General features: G+C 45.0%; 1 protein-coding gene across 2 annotated transcripts; it reads left to right on the top strand.

Annotated features, from left to right (window-relative positions):
• Positions 1-17840: 17840 nt before the first annotated feature.
• On the top strand, positions 17841-19040 carry LOC139832783 (uncharacterized). 2 transcript variants are annotated; one of them, XM_071822628.1, is made up of 2 exons: positions 17841-17980; positions 18331-19040. In XM_071822628.1, the coding sequence occupies exon 2, from the start codon at positions 18361-18363 to the stop codon at positions 18664-18666; it is 306 nt and encodes a 101-aa protein (XP_071678729.1). In that variant the 5' UTR covers positions 17841-17980; positions 18331-18360; the 3' UTR covers positions 18667-19040. The 2 variants fall into 2 exon arrangements, with proteins under 2 accessions (XP_071678729.1, XP_071678730.1); XM_071822629.1 differs by having other exon boundaries at positions 17863-17980; positions 18334-19040.
• Positions 19041-20344: the final 1304 nt, after the last annotated feature.

Below are 20344 nucleotides of genomic sequence, written 5' to 3' on the forward strand. Positions count from 1 at the left end.
AGCTTGGGGAAGCTGGTTGTGATATTTTTAGTCCCCAAGTTTTGAGGAGAAAATTTTCTTTGATGATACTTTGCCTCCCATTTATGATGATTATAATGATAATGGTATTTTGGTGCCACCTACTATGGAGGATAAAGTTTATTATGATTATACCATGCCTGCAATTTATGATGATTACAATGATGGTTGTGATAGTTTTACTCCCACTATTACTAATAAAATTGATTATGCTTATGTGGAGAGTAATGATACTTTTATGCATGTAGCTCATGATAAGAATGTTTCATGTGATGGTTATATTGTTGAGTTTGTTCATGATGCTACTGGAAATTATTATGAGAGAGGAAAATATGGTTGTAGAAATTTTCATGCTACTAAAACACCTCTCTACATGCTGAAAATTTTGAAGTTGCTTGTGTTTTATCTTCCTATGCTTGTCACTTTGTTCTACATGAATTTATTTGTGTACAAGATTCCTATGCATAGGAAGTGGATTAGACTTAAAAGTGTTTCTTATTTGATTTTGATGCTATCTTTTGCTTCAACTCTTATTTCTTGCGAGAGCATCATTAAAATTACTGAGCCCATCTTAATGGCTATAAAGAAAGCACTTCTTGGGAGATAACCCATGTTTTTATTTTGCTACTCTTTTGTTGTGTCTTGGAAGTTGTTACTACTGTAGCAACCTCTTCTTATCTTTATTTTATTGCATTGTTGTGCCAAGTAAAGTCTTTGATAGTAGGGTTGATACTAGATTTGGATTACTGCGCAGAAACAGATTTCTTACTGTCACGAAATTGAGCAGCCCCGTCTGTACATAACTCAGAAAAATCTGCCAATTTACGTGCGTGATCCTCAGATATGTACGCAACTTTCATTCAATTTGAGCTTTTTCATCTGAGCAAGTTAAGTGCCCCAGAAAAATTCGTCTCTACGGACTGTTCTGTTTTGACAGATTCTGCCTTTTATTTCGCATTGCCTGTTTTGCTATGTTTGATGGATTTCTTTGTTCCATTAACTTTCAGTAGCTTTGTGCAATGTTCAGAAGTGTTAAGAATGATTATGTCACCTCTGAATATATGAATTTTTGATTATGCACTAACCCTCTAATGAGTTTGTTTGGAGTTTGGTGTGGAGGAAGTTTTCAAGGGTCAAGAGAGGAGGATGATACAATAGGATCAAGAAGAGTGAAAACTCTAAGCTTGGGGATGCCCCCGTGGTTCATCCCTGCATATTTCAAGAAGACTCAAGCATCTAAGCTTGGGGATGCCTTGGGCATCCCCTTCTTCATCGACAACTTATCAGGTCACCTCTAGTGAAACTATATTTTTATTCCGTCACATCTTATGTGCTTTACTTGGAGCGTCTGTATGTTTTTATTTTTGTTTGCGTTTGAATAAAATCGGATCCTAGCATTCATTGTTTGGGAGAGAGACACGCTCCGCTATTGCATATGAACACATGTGTTCTTAGCTTTACTCTTAATGTTTATGGCGAAGGTTGAAACTGTTCGTTCATTGTTATATGGGTGGAAACAGAAAATGCTGCATGTGGTAATTGGTATAATGTCTTGAATAATTTGATACTTGGCAATTGTTGTGCTCAAATAGATCATGTTTAAGCTCTTGCATCATGTACTTTGCACCTATTAATGAAGAAATACTGTAGAGCTTGTTGACATTTGGTTTGCATGATTGGTCTCTCTAAAGTCTAGATATTTTCTGGTGAGGGTTTGAACAACAAGGAAGACAGTGTAGAGTCTTATAATGCTTGCAATATGTTCTTATGTAAGTTTTGCTGTACCGGTTCATACTTGTGTTTTCTTCAAACAACCTTGCTAGCCTAAGCCTTGTATTGAGAGGGAATTCTTCTCGTGCATCCAAATCCTTGAGCCAAAAACTATGCCATTTGTGTCCACCATACCTACCTACTACATGGTATTTCTCTGCCATTCCAAAGTAAATTACTTGAGTGCTACCTTTAACATTCCATTCTTTGTCTTTGCAATATATAGCTCATGGGAAAAATAGCTTAAAAACTATTGTGGTATTGAATATGTACTTATGTATCTTATTTCTTATAAGTTGCTTGTTGAGCGGTAACCATGTTCCTGGGGACGCCATCAACTATTTCACCTTTGTTGAATATCATGTGAGTTGCTATGCATGTTCGTCTTGTCTGAAGTAAGGTTGATTTATCATGATCAAATGGTTTGAGTATGCATATTGTTAGAGAAGAACATTGGGCCGCTAACTAAAGCCATGATCCATGGTGGAAGTTTCAGTTTGGACAACAATCCTCAATCTATTATGAGAATATTATCTGTTGTTGAATGCTTATGCATTAAAGTGGAGTCCATTATATGTTGTCTATGTTGTCCCAGTATGGATGTCTAAGTTGAGAATAATCAAAAGCGAGAAATCCAATGCGAGCTTTCTCCTTAGACCTTTGTACAGGCGGCATAGAGGTACCCCTTTGTGACAGTTGGTTAAAACATATGTTATGCAATGATAATCCATGTAAATCTAGGCTAAATAGGACAAGGTGCGGGCACTATTGGTAATCTATGCATGAGGCTTGCAACTTATAGGATGTCTTATACATAACACATATGCGTTATTACTACCATTGACAAAATTGTTTCTATGTTTTCAAAATGAAAAGCTCTAGCACAAAAATAGTAATCCATGCTTCCCTCTGCGAAGGGCCATTCTTTTACTTTTATGTTGAGTCAGTTTACCTACTTCTTTCTATCTGAGAAGCAAACACTTGTGTCAACTGTGTGCATTGATTCCTACATACTTGCTTATTTGCACTTATTATATTACTTTGTGTTGACAATTATCCATGAGATATGTATGTTGAAAGTTGAAAGCAATTGCTGAAACTTATATCTTCCTTTGTGTTGCTTCAATGCCTTTACTTTGAATCTATTGCTTTATGAGTTAACTCCTATGCAAGTCTTATTGATGCTTGTCTTGAAAGTACTATTCATGAAAAGTCCTTGTTATATGATTCAGTTGTTTAATCGATGTCTTTACCATTGTTCGAATCACTTCATTCATCTCATATGCTTTACAATAGTATTGATCAAGATTATGATAGCATGTCACTTCAGAAATTATCTTTGTTATCGTTTACCTACTCGAGGGCGAGTAGGAACTAAGCTTGGGGATGCTTGATATGTCTCAAACGTATCTATAATTTCTTATGTTCCATGCTACTTTTATGATGATACTCACATGTTTTATACACACTTTACATCATTTATATGCATTTTCCGGCACTAACCTATTGACAAGATGCCGAAGAGCCAGTTGTTGTTTTCTGCTGTTTTTGGTTTCAGAAATCCTACAAAGGAAATATTCTCGGAATTGGACGAAATCAACGCCCAGGGTCTTATTTTTCCACGGAGCTTCCAGAGGACCGAAGGAGTTACGAAGTGGGGCGACGAGGCGCCGACACCACAGGGCCGTGCGGCCAGGGTGGGCCCCGCGCCGCCCTATGGTGTGGGGCCCTCGCGCCGCCTCCAACCCTACCCTTCCACCTACTTAAAGCCTTCGTCGCGAAAACCCCTGTACCGAGAGCCACGATACGGAAAACCTTCCAGAGATGCTGCCGCCGCCAATCCCATCTCGGGGGATCGGGAGATCGCCTTCGGCACCCTGCCGGGACAGGGAATTGCCCCCGGAGCCATCTCCATCGACACCACCGCCATCTTCATCGTCGTTGCTGTCTCCTATGATGAGGAGGGAGTAGTTCTCCCCCGAGGCTGAGGGCTCTACCGGTAGCTATGTGGTTCATCTCTCTCTCCCATGTACTTCAATACAATGATCTCATGAGCTGCCTTACATGATTGAGATCCATATGATGAGCTTTGTAATCTAGATGTCATATGCTATTCAAGTGCTTAATTATGTGAACTTTGGGGTTAATGTGACCTCGGTGTAATGGTGACAGTGTGTGCGCCGTGTGTAACTCCCTTATGAATTGTGGTTGTGTTAGTGCCTCCTATGAATGCTCACGGTGACGGTGTGGGGTGTTTATTAGTACTTGGAAATACGCCTTTGAGGTGTGCTTTTGCACACTTGCCCAATGAATTTGAGTTCTCTATCCAATAAGAGAGTAGTATGATGAAGTGCTTATATTTATATTCAATTATGATTGCAATGTTGAGAGTGTCCACTAGTGAAAGTATGATCCCTAGGCCTTGTTTCTAAGCATTGAAACACCGTTTCCAACAAGTTCTGCTACATGTTCGCTTGCTGCCATTTTTATTTCAGATTGCAATTACTACTTACAATCATCCATATTACTTGTATTTCACTATCTCTTCGCCAAACTAGTGCACCTATACATCTGACAAGTGTATTAGGTGTGTTGGGGACACAACAGACTTCTTGTATCGTAATTGCAGGGTTGCTTGAGAGGGATATCTTTGACCTCTACCTCCCTGAGTTCGATAAACCTTGGGTGATTCACTTAAGGGAAACTTGCTGCTGTTCTACAAACCTCTGCTCTTGGAGGCCCAACACTGTCTACAGGAATAGAAGCGTGCGTAGACATCAGGCGTCGTCTACGTCGACGAGAGAGGGTTGCTGCCGCGGCGGAGGTAGGGGGTCGGCGGCGAGCTGGGACTCCGGCGAGGGGTTGGCGAGGTGCAGGTCGACGATGTCGAGGACGAGGAGTCGACTGGTACCAGCGGCGTCGCTCGGGGAGGCGTAAATCGACGGCGACTTCTGCGTCGGGTTCCGGTGATCGATGGAGCAATTGGAGCTATCTAGGGCCTAATCGAGGTGGAGCAGGGGTCGAGGAGGTCGAGGAGAAGGAGGCGAGCAGATTTGGTGTGGCGAAGGAGGCACGGGGAGGGCTCTATTTATAGATGCTCGAGGTGCTGCGAGGGTGCCGTGGGGGTCGACAGCAGCGCGACAACTCCGGCGAGCAATCGAGGTAGGCGACGGCAGGGCTGCGTAGGCGGCGGCAATGCGAAGCTAGCGCGCTTGCTAGCTAGGTGGGGGACGGCCTGGTGAGCGAGGGCGACGTCGATGTCTGGCGGCACGGTTGCGGGAGATTGGCGAGGTGGTCGAAGGCGACGGCGCTTGCGAGAGCACGGGGGCGTGTCCGGCGGTTTTGTGTCGCGGAGGCGAAGCTCAACTTGCAGGAGTGGGGTTTGGGGGAGGCGCAGAGTGCTGGAGCGGCGTGTGGTCTGCGCGCGTCCATGGGCGCGTGCTCGACGTCCTCGGCATGGCCCTGGGCGCGACGTGTGCCAGCCCTGTGAGCTTCTCCTCCGGCAATGGCGGGCGCAGGTAGGTGTAGGGGAGCGAGGTGGAGCTCCTGGACACGGTGGCCAGGGTTGAGGAGGTGAGGAGAGGAGGGGAGTGTGCCAAGTGGAACATGGCCGGCATGGGCATGTCCATGGCTAGGTTTAGCCTCCAACTAGAGTTGCTATGCTTGAAATAGGGAGAGAGGGGACAAGGGAACCAGTAGGTGTCAAGTGGAGGTCAAGGGTAGGTTAGAGCACTATTTATAATAGTGTTTGAATTGATGCCTATTTGGAAATTTGCAAATTTTGCTAAATTGGGTTTGGTTCAAGGGGTTCCAAAATTTGAAAATGGTGCATTTGGATAAGTTTCAAATGACCAGAGACATTCACAAGTGGTGGTGGAATTTTTAAAAATAAAAGAATTATGTGTGAGATTGTTGTATTTGATAAAAAGTCCCAACTTTGCATGAGCATAGTTTTTGATCCAAGATGAATTTGACATGGTGGTCTTTACCAAAGTTGTTCACCTTGAGGTGCTCTTGGATGAGGTGCAAAGAATTGGAAAAGTTTAGTTTAAAAAACTTGAGATAGAGGGGCTCAAAGTAGTGTTCAGAATATAAATGGCAGATTTGACCATTATCGTATGTGATCACAATTTGAGTTTGAATTTTATTTGATTTGTGTTTCTTTGATTCCAAAAGTTGTAATAAGTGTTTAGTAACATAATACAACTAATGGTGAAGGCCAAAATGGTCTAGGTCCAAGATTTGCAAAAATGGCATAAACCATATGTGAGGGTTTTGTGATTTTCTACTTTTTATTCTTATCTTTTTCTTTGCTTCACTTTGACATGGGTGAGGTTTATTTGGTGTTAGATTGAGTTGGGTAAAGGGTTCAAACCATTTTGGGGTAATGTGGGTGCCTAGGTCAAGATTTGATATTTTGGCTAAGTGCCACATATGCCTCTATGCATATGCTTTCTTGATTTTTGTTTTCTTTTTGGTTTCACCAAGATTTGAGTGGTAAGCCTTAAATTCAGGTTTGTTGAGGTATTTCCAAACCATCTACCAAGGTAGACAATCAAAGTTTTAGCATTTGCAAAAAGTAGCCATAGGCTTGCGTATGCCTTTTTCTTATTTAAGATCATTTCTTTTTATTTTGTTTTCCAAAGGTTGGTGCTAAGAGAGATGAGGTTTAGGGTTTAGTGGGGTTCACCATGGTTCACCACCATTTAGCTAAATAAGAAAGGTAGGGTTCAAGATTTACATATTAGGGCTATATGCCCACATATGTCTGTTTCTTTTATTTTGGGTTTCTCAGAATTGATCCCCTTTGTTTTTGAGAAGGTTAGGGTTTAGGGTTTTGGGAATGTGTTCAAAAATAATAAACACACAATCATGGCAAAACACAAGTATTTGGTAGGAGCACTATGCATAGCACTCTATGTAGGAATTTTTTTTGTTGGTTCTCATTTTTGAAGAAGGGAAATTCATTTTCTCTTTGTTTTCAAATTTGGGGTGTTACAATTTACCAATGATCCTCTTTATTTGGGTTATAACGCTGCATAATAGGAAAAACCTGTTTTATGTATTTTTCACTTTCACAGACCTATACGGAGTCAAATTGACCTGGGATTTTCGGAGCGTCACTTTTTCACCGGGAGAAACAACATGGGCCTTGGAAGCTCACCTGGAGAGGCATGAGGGCCAAAAGAGGTAGGTGGCGCGGCCAGGAAGTCAAGCCGCGCCACCCCCCTCTTTCAACCGTGGATCGCCTGTTTGCCCTGATTCTTTCACGAACCGACATATTTTTTTTTCCTAAAAACGACTATATATATGACCCCGAAGAGTTCTCGGGAGGAGAGCACCGCACAAACACAGAAACACGAAAACGGAGGCTGCTGCAGAGAAGATTTGAGGGGGAAACTCGGTCGGGATCACCGCCGGAGGGATCTCCACCTTCTCCAACATCTTCATCATCATCACCATGACCAAGAGGGAGTATTCCACCTCTAGACTACGGGTTTGTGGCAGTAGCTTGATCTATTTCTCTCATGTTCTTCATAGTTCTTAGTGCCATATGAGCTGCATATCATGATTGTGGTCATATTTGTAATACCTATGAGGTGGATCCTTAGTATATGATATTGTTTTATGATATCTAATCTTATTATATGGTGACACGTATTGATAGATCATATTATGTACCCCATTCTTAAGTTTATGTTCTGATCCAACATCTATGCAAGAGCGTGTGTCGGGTGATGTGTGTGTTAGATGGAGTAGCATGGTTTTAGTGAGGAGAGTGACAATATGTTCAAGATCTATTATGGTTTTGCCTTTCTTTTGCAACCTCACTAGGGATAAAGTTAATGCATGTGATATGTTCATCATGTGATAGTAATGATGATCTTGTTTGTTCAAGGTAGCATATTTGATATTCAAACTTCATGTCAAAGTAATTATTGCTATGCCTTGTTAATTCTTAATACAAGATTGATGAAGTTTCTTTCTTGTGGAGTATAAGAGAGGTGTGTTGCATCATCTTTATGATAGGAAGTGATGCCTATATTAATTCTGATCTTACATATAATATTATCTGCACCTTCATATCTCATTGATGCATTGTTTTTTGTTCGCCATAACTTTAAGAGAGAATAGTCAAGTGAACCCATGAACCAAGTATAATGTGTTTTTTTGCCGCCAACCTTTTCAAAATTTTGTTTTTGTGTAATTTAAAGCCCATAAGAAAGTAAGGTTTGGTAGGAAATACAACTATACATGTTGTTGGTTTGACTGATTATGAGTAATGAGCTAGACCGTAACCATGTTTACTGGGGAAGTCTTTCAACATCGCACTTTTGGGTATTGCACCCTGCGTTGATCATCATTTATTTTGTTTTGTTGATGGCTATCTCTTGTGGAATGAATGGTAGTTATTTTAAGCAAGTAGGCATGCATAGTTAGAGAAGAGCAATGTGCCGCTAACCGAAGCCATGCCTAATCATGGTGGAAGTTTCAGCAACGAGCATCCTCAATAGAAAGAGTGAAGAAAGAGTTGTGTGAAAAAAGAGTTGTGTGAAAAAAGTGTGAGAAAAGAAAAAAGAGTATGAGAAAAAAGTGAGAGAGAGTTAGAGAGGATGCTCAGCGTATGTTGTTCATGTTGTCCCGATATGGATTCCCTATATTTGAGATGCACATCTCCTTTGGCCCTTTGGGCGGCATGAAGGTACTCAATTGAAATACTTGGTTAAAACATGTATGTTGAAAGGTCTTGGTAACCCGAAGTTGTGAAACGAGAGGTGTATTCCTTAGTATTCAGAAAAATGAGGCAACACTTACTCATCAGAGGTCAAACTCATGACACATAGATATCTTCATACATGAGATACTTGGTACCCCATCATTATTATTATTGTTGACATGAATTACATAGCTCAAAACCATATTTTATGCTCTCTACGTTTTATTTTGTTGGAGGTTTAGCATATGCATTCCCTGCTTACTTTCTTGTGTTCAAGAGTCAAAAGAAATATTCCTGAAAAGAGAGGACAAAGAGTCTTCCAACAGTTCTTTAGGATTATTTCAAGCATGCTTTATGATTCATAATACTCATCATTCATGTTTCTTACAATGCTATTTACTTTTATGCATGCTATGTAGAATGTAAGAGTTATCACTTGACGAGTTCATATTACTTATTATCATTCTTTATTGACTGAACCTTATGATACTTTGCATGATTATTTAGAAGCTATATATTATAAAATCCAAAGTTCATGTTAGTTTTATCTCCTTCATGCTCGGGATGAACATAGGTTAAGCTTGGGGATGTTGATGCATGTAAAATGCATACATGAACTTTGTCCTTTATCATATTGAATTCCCGCATATTTGCAACATATATGATGATAATGCCATGTTTTACGTTTGTTTAAGGGGATTTACCAATGACCCCCTTTATTTAGGTTATAACGCTGCAGAACGGGAAAACCCTGTTTTGTGTATTTTTCACTTTCACAGACCTATACAGAGTGAAATTGACCTGAGATTTTTTGGAGCGTCATTTTTTCATCGGGAGAAGCGGGATGGGCCCTAGAAGCTCAGCCCGAGGGCCAAAAGAGGCCAGGTGGCGCAGCCAGGAAGTCAGGCCGCGCCACCCCCCTCTTTCAGCCGTCGATCGCCCGTTTGTCTTGATTCTTTCGCGAACCGACGTATTTTTCCCTAAAAATGACTATATATATAACCCCGAATAGTTCTAGGGAGGAGAGCACAACACAAACACAACAACACAAAAACGGAGGATGTTGTAGATTTGAGGGCGAAACTCCACCGGGATCACCGCCGGAGGGATCTCCACCTTCTCCAACGTCTTCATCATCATAACCATGACCAAGAGGGAGTAGTCCACCTATGGAATATGGGTTTGTGGCAGTAGCTTGATCTATTTATCTCATGTTGTTCCTAGTTCTTACTGCCATATGAGCTTCCTATCATGATTATGGTCATATTTGTAATACCTATGTGGTGGATCCTTATTCTATGATATTTTTATAAGATCCGATCTTATTATATGGTGAGACATATTGATAGATGCATATTATGTACCCCGTTCTTAAGTTTATGTTCTGATCCAACATCTATGCAAGAGCGTGTGTGGGGTGATGTGTGTGTTAGATGAGTAGCACAGTTTTAGTGAGGATAGTGACAATATGTTCAAAATCTATTATGGCTTCCTTTCTTTTGCAACCTCACTAGGGATAAAGTGAATGCATGTGCTATGTTCATCATGTGACAGTAATGATGATCTTGTTTGTTCAAGGTAGCATATTTGATATTCAAAGTTCATGTCAAAGTACTTATTGCTATGCTCTGTTAATTCTTAATACAAGATTGATGAAGTTTCGTTCTTGTGGAGTATAAGAGAGGTGTGTTTCATCATCTCTATGATAGGAAGTGATGCCTATATTAATTTTGATCTTACATATAATATTATCTGCACCTTCATATCTCATTTATGAATTGTTTTTTGTCCGCCACAACTTTAAGAGAGAATAGTCAAGTGAACCCATGAACCCCGGTCCACTTTTTATACAACACAATCTGAAAATATTACTTCACCACCAAAGGACAAGCATGTACACAACACTACAAAGTTATTCATGGTTCCGATCTATCACAAACTATGAGGGTTATGGAGGACATCTTTGATATGAAGTCAGTGTTGATGTTGGGGACTATGGAGATGCTGATGGAGAGGCTCTCCCCTAAGCCAAGTAGGAGTTGATGATGATGATGGCTTCGATTTCCCCACGACATAGGCCTCGAAGCAATTAGATCTGCCCGATCATCTACATTAGTAGCTGATGTGGGCCAAGCCTACAAGGGTGTCTCGATCTCACGAGTTAACCATGGGAAATGAGGGAGGGTCAAGGATGAACATGAATGAAAAAAAAGAACACGATGAACACACTCAAAAATAACCCAATACAATCTGATTTGCTCTCAATGACCCAAACTATTGTTCGATGGAATAACTCAATAGAAAGACACAAGGTAGAATCTCCAAGACAAAGATCAATATGAAAATGATAGAATCACAAGCATGAAAGAGTAGTAGAAAAGTAGAGTTGACAATCGGAATAGACTTTCTTCTACTAGAATCATACACATGAAATATCAGTCACAAAAAAGAGGGCCTTGGATACAACTCATAGATTTGTGTCTAAGAGAGGGTTGAATTCCCACATGGGAGGTTGATGCCTAAGTTTAGTTCTTCATTTCATGATTTCTAACTGTAGATCTGACCCCAAGGGGTCCTTATATAGGGTTACAAGTGGAGGGGTAGTTTGGATACAAAAGATAGGCAAAACAAGACACAACTCGTGGGAAGGGCTTCCTAGTGTTGACTAGTAGGGCCGTTAGTACCGGTCCTCAGGGGAGGTACTACCGCTAGTTCCGGTAGCGCTGATCGAGCATGATACGGGCATGAAGGCTGAGGTGAAGCCCAATTTCAGGACTCCACCAAGCTAGTTATATTATTTTATGTCTTTTATATTTCCTGGTCATATGTGGGCCAATTAGGGTTTTTAATAAGTTATGTGTTTTTGACTTGGGCATGTCCGAGTCGAACTAGGAAAGTACACTAGGGCTTGCCGGCCACCTCCCCCTCATATAAGGAGATGGTGCGGCTAGGGTTAGGGTTAGCATATGTTTGAAGTTTAGTCTAAGTACTCTCGCTTGTGCTCGTGGTTTAGCATCCCTCCGGGGACGGCGATGCCGTTTAACTGTTTCCAATAAAGATTGCTACGAGGGTTCTTGTGTTCATCAAGGATTATCAAGCTAGGGTTTGAGGCGTGTCATTCTTCGATACGTTGCTTGGTGGATTCGTCCCTCTACTTCTGGTTGTGTTCCGCGCGTGATTGGGAGTATCTACTACCAGGTTGTCTCGCTGTGAAAGATCGGGCAAACCTCGCGAGGATCAGGTCCGAGCCTCGTATCATGTAGTATCAGAGCTCTGGGTTGCTCACAGCGAGGAATTGTTGATCGATCTTGTCAGATCGGTTTGCATTGGAAGAGTTTTTGCTCAAGGTTGAAGGAGGTTGACGTGGAGGAAAGAGTGTGCTTCAGATTCTCTACCAGGAAGCCTTTTCTCTACCATCCAGGGCTGTTACAACAGGAAAAATCGCGATGAAGAGGAAAAATCGTTAGGAAGAAGAAGTATATTCGTGACGGTTCCGTCATCACGCCCGGCAGCACCGGCCGTTTCACCGGACGACCCAACACTAGGCCCGGCGTTGCCGACTATACCAACGGCCGACCCGGCAAAAACCGGCTCCCACGCCGGTGCACACCGGGGTACCATCTAGGGAGCTAAGTCCCCTCGCCCGCCCCCCAGGCCGGCATACCGGTCCCCAGGCCGGAAGATCCGGTCCCCAGGTCGGTAGTACCGGGCCCCAGGCCAGCCGTGCCGGCGCCCAGGTCGGCAGGACCAGCGCCTAGGCCGGCAATTGTCCCTGCTGCTGCTGTTTGATTTCCTGCTGTTGTTGTTCGCTTCACGCACAACTATGGTTTCTTCACGTTTTGGTGGTGTTACGGATAAGAAGGAAGATGTTTACTTTGACTGACTGGTTCGACATTTGATGCAACTAGAATCAAGTGGGGGTTGGCTAGTTCCGTGACACCGGAAGAATTTCAGATTTGGGAGTCCCATATTGACGGTGGTTTTGAGAGATGCAAGGTATTTGATAGCAAGTTTGGTGGCCACACTGAATTTGTTCTTGCATATCGGCGTGTTGATGAAGTGGTTGCTAGTTGGTGGCGTGAAGACAGGGCTGCGAAAGGTATCATTGGTGGAACATCTAGCTGGGAAGATTTCAAGCAGTTTTTGCGTGCTAGATTTTTGGTAAAGTCCACGGAGCTGGACAAGAAGGTGGTGTGCTCTAACACTACCATGGAGGAGGATGTACCATTGAGTTGGCTGAACTTGCAACTCAACAAGGTACAAGATGATGCTTGCAAGACAGTTGACAAGGGTCATTGGTGGAGTTTGTTTCAGACTCAGTGCATTATAAAGGGCAAGGTTTGCAAGTTGACGATTGATGGTGGTAGCTATATTAATGGCATAAGCAAGGCGATGGTAGCAGCATTGGGGTTGTCTACATGGTGTCTTCTTGAGCCTAAGCATCTTGAGTGGTTGAATAGCTGTGGTATGCTAAAAGTTACTCATAAGGTGCGTGTGCCATTTATAGTTGATGATTATGTTGATGAGATAGAGTGCGATGTGTTTCCATTGGAGGTGTGTGGATTGTTACTTGGGCATCCATGGCAGTATGATCGTAATGTGACACATGCTGGGAGAGCAAATACATATTCTTTTATACATGGTGGCAAACAACGGACTTTGAAGACTATGGGTGATGATCATATCAAGTCCGATGTGGATTTAGTGGTACGTAAGGAGAAGTTGCACAAGCCTAAAGTGCAACATGAGGTGCATGATGTTCCAAGCATCGATGTTGGTGATGTTTCAGCCATGCATGTACATGACAAGTCTGTCCTTGTTGGTGACAAGCCGGTTGAAGTCAAGACTATTGTTGATGAGGATGTTGCAGCATGTACTATTGTTCCATTCTGTGTTGATATAGGAGTTCAGAATGATGATGTTTGTGCTTCTCATGTGGAGGTCAGTGCTGAGATGCGCAAGGGAGGAGCGGGAGGCGAGCGCGTCACAGGAGAATGGCACCAGTGGCAGTGCACACCGGCACTGTCGGCCAAAATTCAGCCATAGTGCGGATGCATCGAGGCAAGGATGGACGTGTTCAACATTTATGTGGTCCATGCATTACACATCTTGTGTAGGGTCATGTTCAGCAACACATGGGTCCAACAAGAGTTAATAAGAAGAAGATGTTGGCGCCAAAGTCCAAGTTCATGTTGCGAAGAAAGGAGGCGCCAAGTGTTGTATCAAGTCAAGCACGCCGAGAGGGGGATGTGGTGTGGTAAGCAGGCAAGACTCGAAGACGACGCGGATCTATGATGTTCATATCATGTCACCTTTTCGAGAAGACCCTGCCGCGTTGGGGACAACGCTTCTTGAAGGGGGGAGGATGATACGGGCATGAAGGCTGAGGTGAAGCCCAATTCAGGACTCCACCAACCTTGTTATCTTATTTTATGTCTTTTATATTTCTGGTCATATGTGGGCCAATTAGTGTTTTTAATAAGTTGTGTGTTTTCGACTTGGGCCTGTCTGAGTCGAACTAGGAAAGCCCACTAGGGCTTGGCCGGCCACCACCCCCTCATATAAGGAGATGGTGCGTAGGGTTGGGTTAGGGTTAGCATACGTTTGAAGTTTAGTCTAAGTACTCTCGCTTGTGCTCATGGTTTAGCATCCCTTCGGGGACGGCGATGCCGTTTATCTGTTTCCAATAGAGATTGTTGCGAGGGTTGTTGTGTTCATCAAGGATTATCAAGCTAGGGTTTGAGGCGTGTCGTTCTTCGATACGTTGTTTGCTAGATTCGTTCTTCTACTTCAGGTTGTGTTCCACACGTGATTGGGAGTATCTACTACCAGGTTGTCTCGTTGTGAAAGATCGGTCAAACCTCGCGAGGACCAGGTGGGAACCTCGTATCAGAACGGTAGTATTGTCCCTTGTTATTGGAATGTCCAGAGGAGTCACACGTCAATTCCTTACGCTGTGTTTGGATGTAATGAATTGGAAGCTTGGAATTGAATTTTTCCCAATACCAAATCAACCATCATATTGAAATGAGCTTTAATACCAATTCTAGTGTTTGGTTGTGCAAAATATGGGTTGTTGGAATCAATAGAGTAGTCAATTCCTGATTCTGTTTGGGTGTCATCTAGTAGTTGAATTGAATTGCACGACCTCATGCGCCAGCCTCATCCTTCTCATCGCTGCGGGCTGGCTCCCGCACCACGGCACTGGCGAAGTACATGTGGGATTTAACTTCCATGAGTTCGCCGGCGCCACAACCAAGCGCAGGAGTCGATCACGCTGTTGCGGGCCAAGGGCATGGACTTTGACCGGACGCATCGGGATGGTATAGATTCGGCGACGTTCGGCCCGCGGCTGCGCAAGCTTCTGCGTGGGGGCCTCGGCAACGCTGGCATCATCACCTGGGGAAAGGCCTGCGGGGCGACGGCCACCACTGCCGTATCCTATGCTATCCCCAATCCTAGGGTTTGGGCAGGGCAACAACAGGGATGGCGGCGTTGTTGCTCATCGAGAGAACAACGGGATAGTGCGGGGATGCTGAAGCTGGGAGAGAGGGAGGAGGTCTGGGAGGCAAGGTGCGCCAACGGTGAGTTACTCAGGAGCTCGCTCGCCTGTGATGGGAGAGTTGTAGTCTTCGGGAAGAAGAAGCCTCCCTCCCCTCGTACTGCTTCGGGACGCAAATTCCAGGCTAATACAGAGCTCTCACCCTCCGAATTTGGTAATGTAGAAAACGCGCCCGTGCGGGTCTGGGTTGGAAATGCCTCCAGTTTCTAGACCCTAATTCTAGACACACCCAAACAGCTGAATTTGTGGCCTAAATTCCAATTCCACAATTCTAAAGCCTAATTCTGTGCATCCAAACACATGCTAGTGTATTCTATGCAGCATCGATCTTGGTCTGATAGTACCGGTCATCCTGAGCAGAATACTGTTCCTGGCACCTCCTACTATTCATCTTCACTTCCATGCTTCCCTAACCTCGGCCCCTCGGGCCTCCATGGAATCCTTACTTCCCTACATACTTGTCGATGCACCCCTATTATTCGCATATGACAAAGTATGAAATAGGGAAGGAGCCCAACCTAAGGCCCGACGGTCTTTTGCAGTGATGGGCCAGGCCGAGGCTTGAAAATTAGGCCCAGTAGTGCCCGGTCGAGTCCGGGCTTGAGTTTTTTTTTGCATTGTCCTTTGTTCGGCCTGGCCAGAAGAATGCCCAGATATAGCCATACATGACCCTTTAAACTCAGCTTTCCATGTCCTTGTTGATCCTCATCGACATGATATACCTCTTTTACAATACATTTAGGCACCATATCAACAATTACTGATCCTTTTGATCCAGCTTTGTATGCTTTCATTAATCCTCATCAGTAGGATAAATGTTATCCATATTGTGGTTGTATTGCTGTTGCTAGGTCCGGAATGATGTAACGGGACCTTTATTTCTTAGTTTTCTTTACTCTTTTTTAGCTGTGTGCATTCGTTCTGCCACTAGGGTGGGGCGTCGTTGCAGAGACTGAGCCTATTTGGTATCTTTTTATATTAACCTATTCCCTTTATCCAAAAAGGATAAATGTTATCACTCTTTTCATAATCTTCTGTTTTAGTGAACTAAAATAGTTTGCTAAAAATGCTTATAGATATATTCGGCTATCGTGTGGCCAGATGATGCCGACCAGGTACACTAAAAAGCATAACTGCTGATGACATTTCCGATTAGCCCCTGCTGATAGGGGTGAAAATTGGTAGTGGATAGTCCATATTATCCGATATTCGTATTCGAGAAATTAAAAATGGAAGTGGTAATATCCGGATCCGGACGTCTGTGAAAATGGATATGGTAAATATCCGGATCCATTTTACAAAATGCAAATACAAATATGATTTTGAATTTTGAAGCAAATGTGGATATGGAAATGGATATATCCGTATCCGAATAATATTATGTCATCCAATTTTAGTAATTTGACCCCAATATGCCAATTATCTACGTAGAGAAACTAACAAATCGGCCAAATATTCTTTTATGTCATTTCATTTGAAACTACTATGCATTATATCAGTATATTTATCCCTCTACCATTTTATAGTTGGCTCATTATAAGACATGAATCTATTATTTTCTTATATTCGTATCCGCTTCAAATCGAGAAAACATCCGATCGGTATTCGTATTCGAGTAACATCCGCTCCGAATTTATATTCGGCAACATCTACATCCGTATTTGTATCCGTTTTAAGAATCCCCTTCTAAGTCCTGCTACAGTGCCCAGGGGCGAAAAGGAGGCGACTCCGGGTCCAGAGTTTCTCGCCGGCGGATCTGCTGCTCCCCTCCGCCTCCGGCCGCCGTTTCGGCGCCGCGAGGTGGGGGGGAGCCTCGGCTCTGTCCGTGCGTGTAGTTAGTCCTAGGGCTTCTAGGTGTGGGTGCCCATGGCGTCTCCGAAGACGGCGGCGGTGGCGTCTGTGTATAGGGCTTCGTCCTCCCCCTCCTTTCCCCGTTCCAGCGGCGACGCTGGGGAGGCTGTGGAGGTGGTTCGTCCGGTGAGCTCCGTCCTTGCTTCTCTGGCCGGCCGTGGCGGCGAGGGGAGAAGCTGGTGGTTGGTGGTGATCCGTTTTTGGTGCTTATGGTGGAGGTGGTTTTCTTCTTCGGCGTGTCTGCTCTGGCTGGCCGTGGCGGCGTGGGGAGCAGCGGCTGGAGGCAGTTGGGTGCAGGTGGTGGTTGGCCCAGGCGGCGCCTCGTCGGCTGGAAGATGGGCGGTGCTAGGGAGGTGGTGCTGTGGCCGTGCGCGTTCATCGCGTTTAGGTTCCGTTGCGAGGCGGCGGACGGCTCTTGCGGCCATCTACAACATGTGGCGGTGCTCCTTCCCCGGCGGATCGAGGTACGGCGACGGCGGCGAAGTCTAGGTTTCTTGGGAGCCGGCTTTGGATCCGATTGCTTTTCTTTCAGATTGCTCAGGGTGCTTTGTGCAAATTTCCGGGTCCTCTTTGTTTCTTCTCTTTTCTTTGGTGGACTTGCTTGTAATTTGTACTGAGTATCTTGAATATATGGGTCGGATCCTTCCTCAAAAAAAAAAAAAAAAAAAAAAGTATTTGTATCCGTTTTGAAAATATGGAAACGAATATGGAAATAGCGCTATCCAATCCGCATGCATCCGATCCGTTTCCACACCTACCTGCTGATCCCTGCCGTGTCTTCTGGACGGCGAGGGTGCCGTTGTCATTCCGCTCACCGGTGGTAACGTATTTGATCAGGTTAGGCCGTACGCACACAGCGACAGAGCCACAAGGGCTGCTGGCGATGTGGCGGGCCCGTGGGCCCCGCGGGTTGGGTGGAGAGGTGAGTGGAATCCCGGGCAGAGCAGGCCTGCCCCTGCCCGTGGGCAGCTCCTCCTCCGAGGCCGCTATAAGAAAGGGCGCCAAGTCCTGAATAACGCAGTTTGCCGGCCGTCTCTTCCTCTTGCGGTCCTTCCTCATAGGTAGCGTCTTCGACTCTAATCTTCTCCCAAAGTCTCCACTCTTATCTTCTCTCAAAGTCTCCACTCTTATCTTGTGGACTAATATACTAGCTAGTATATGACAGATAAGATAGCAGACGCTTATCTCTTCTTTCTTTGTCGTCGCCGGGCAAATTCTGCACAAGATCGAGCACGTTTCATTCTGTTGCTCGATGCTCGATTCCTTGTCCGTTCTTTGTAGTACTGGTTGCTAGTAGAGCGTGCACATCACGATCGAATTCGCATAATTAATTTTGAAATGTGTTTTGCTCTGTATCTTCCGGACTCATGAACTCGAGTCTTGACATCTCTTCTCCTTTTGGCATCTGCAGCAGATCAGAGAGGGAGAGGCGCAGAAACTAATGGCCTCCAACTTCGTCGACGCCACCGGCGAGGAGGGCACCTTCCGAAGCACGACCCCCACGGGAGCCGCGGCGTCGTCCCCGCGTGTGATGCGCCGGAGCTTCTCGTCCGCGTCCTCGGGCAGCCACGGCGGCGGCGCGGGCAAGTGCGTCTGCGCGCCAGCGACGCACGCAGGATCGTTCAAGTGCCGTTTTCACCGCACCAACTCCCAGGGCCACGGGCACCTCCACCCTTCCCCTCCGGTCTCTCCGGCCGGGGCCTCCGCCTCGTCCCCGCCGGAATCGTCCCCCACCTCCTCGCAGTGACGCACCCCACTGCACTATCGTCAGGCCAACAAAAAATCATGAAGATGAGGAGATGGGAAGCAAGAAAAGAACATCATAACATATCATCAAAAGGGAGTTTATTTTTACTACTATTTCCCTTGTTGTGATCTCCATGCTATTGGACTTCTTTTTCCGCCTCTACCCTGTTTCTTCTCTTTTTGATGTGTTGGATTAGACTCTCTATCTATCTATGATGGCATGACTTCTTGCTTTGAGCGAAGTAATTCCACGCCCTTTCTATTGGACTACTATAATCTGGGAAATGGGAAGAAAGGGCCCTCTAGTTCTAGTGGAGGTGGGTCTTCTCTACATATGTATAATTACCATCCTATTGAAGTCCCTTCTTGTTGCTACGCCTGAGATCGTGTGAACTTTTGAGCTATCATGTCCACTTACCTTTGGTGGTGGTGGTTGTTGATTACAACATGTATGTCCGATAAGGATGCTGATTACAACTTGTGGATTTGTCAGCTGGAACCCTACGTTTGTAGATCATGTTTGTAGATCATACTATCAGATGGGTCTCTTTCGGTTCAAGACATGGACCCCTTCTATAGAAATCTTTTGCTGTGACGGGAAGGAGACGACATGATGCCGAAATCCGGGAGATATGGAGTGAAGATGACGACTTACTGGTTCCAATGGTGGTTTCTGGCTCAATCTTCCCCTAATTTTCCTGTTCCAGTTTTGGTTGGGCTGCTTGAGCATGACGGATTCGGAGATCATTCACTGTTCCTATCTGTTTACTAGTTTTCGGTATATTTCACTACCATCCAGGTTCGCCTGGGGGAAAGGTGCCCACTACGGCACTACCATGGACCATCGTGGGGTTCCGACGACAGCGCACAGAATGAGATAAGATATTTATTCAGATCCATAGACCCGTGACGCCGTGACCCTGATGATTTTGATTAGGCGGGTGCCAACGCAGGCGCGAGCGGAGGCGGTATCGCCCGGCGTGGGGCGGGAGAGAGGCGAGGGAGGGGCGACAGGGCAGCGCGGGGCGGTGGCGCTGGCGCCGGGCGCTATCGCCGCTCCCGCCGGCCACCGCCCGCGCCTCGGGGGCGAGAGGAGGCGATAGGCGGGCGAGAGGCGGGCGGCGCGGCTGGCGGCACAGGGCGAGAGGGAGGGGCCGGAATCGCCGGCGAGCGGCGGAGACCGGCGGCGCAGACGTCGCCCGATTGGCGCAGAAGAGGGCTCCCCGGCGGCCGGCGCTTGGTGGAGGAGGACCAGGACGTCGCGGCGGAGCCAATGGCGGCGGAGCCAGGGGCGGCGAGGGCCATCCTGGCCGCCAGCGCCATCGACGGCCACGGCGTCGACAAGCAGCAGCTTGGCTGCGTGCGTGGAGAAGAAGATAAAGGGGGTTTTGCAGAAAACCCCCTGGACTTTAGGATTTGCTTAGGAAAAATAAAAACATGGTAGGATTTGGCATTTTAGGGTGTTTTGAGCCAAATTTTGAGGGGCTTTTTGCACAAAAATTTAAATAGAGCTGGCACTATTTTATGATGTAATCGGTAACAATTTTAGTTCAATAAAATAATTTCCTTGCAATATTTATATTGTTGTAATCTGAAAATGAAATGCTGATGTCGAGGAGAGAGAAAAGCTGACGTGGAGGAAAGAGAAGTAAAGTTGACATTATAGCCTGTGCACTGGC

This window comes from Lolium perenne, chromosome 6 (genome assembly GCF_019359855.2).
Source record: "Lolium perenne isolate Kyuss_39 chromosome 6, Kyuss_2.0, whole genome shotgun sequence".
Lineage (NCBI taxonomy): Eukaryota > Viridiplantae > Streptophyta > Magnoliopsida > Poales > Poaceae > Lolium > Lolium perenne.

Coding starts and splice junctions, on each gene's coding strand:
- LOC139832783 (XM_071822628.1), top strand. CDS start 18,361: ATGGCCTCCAACTTCGTCGACGCCACCGGCGAGGAGGGCACCTTCCGA.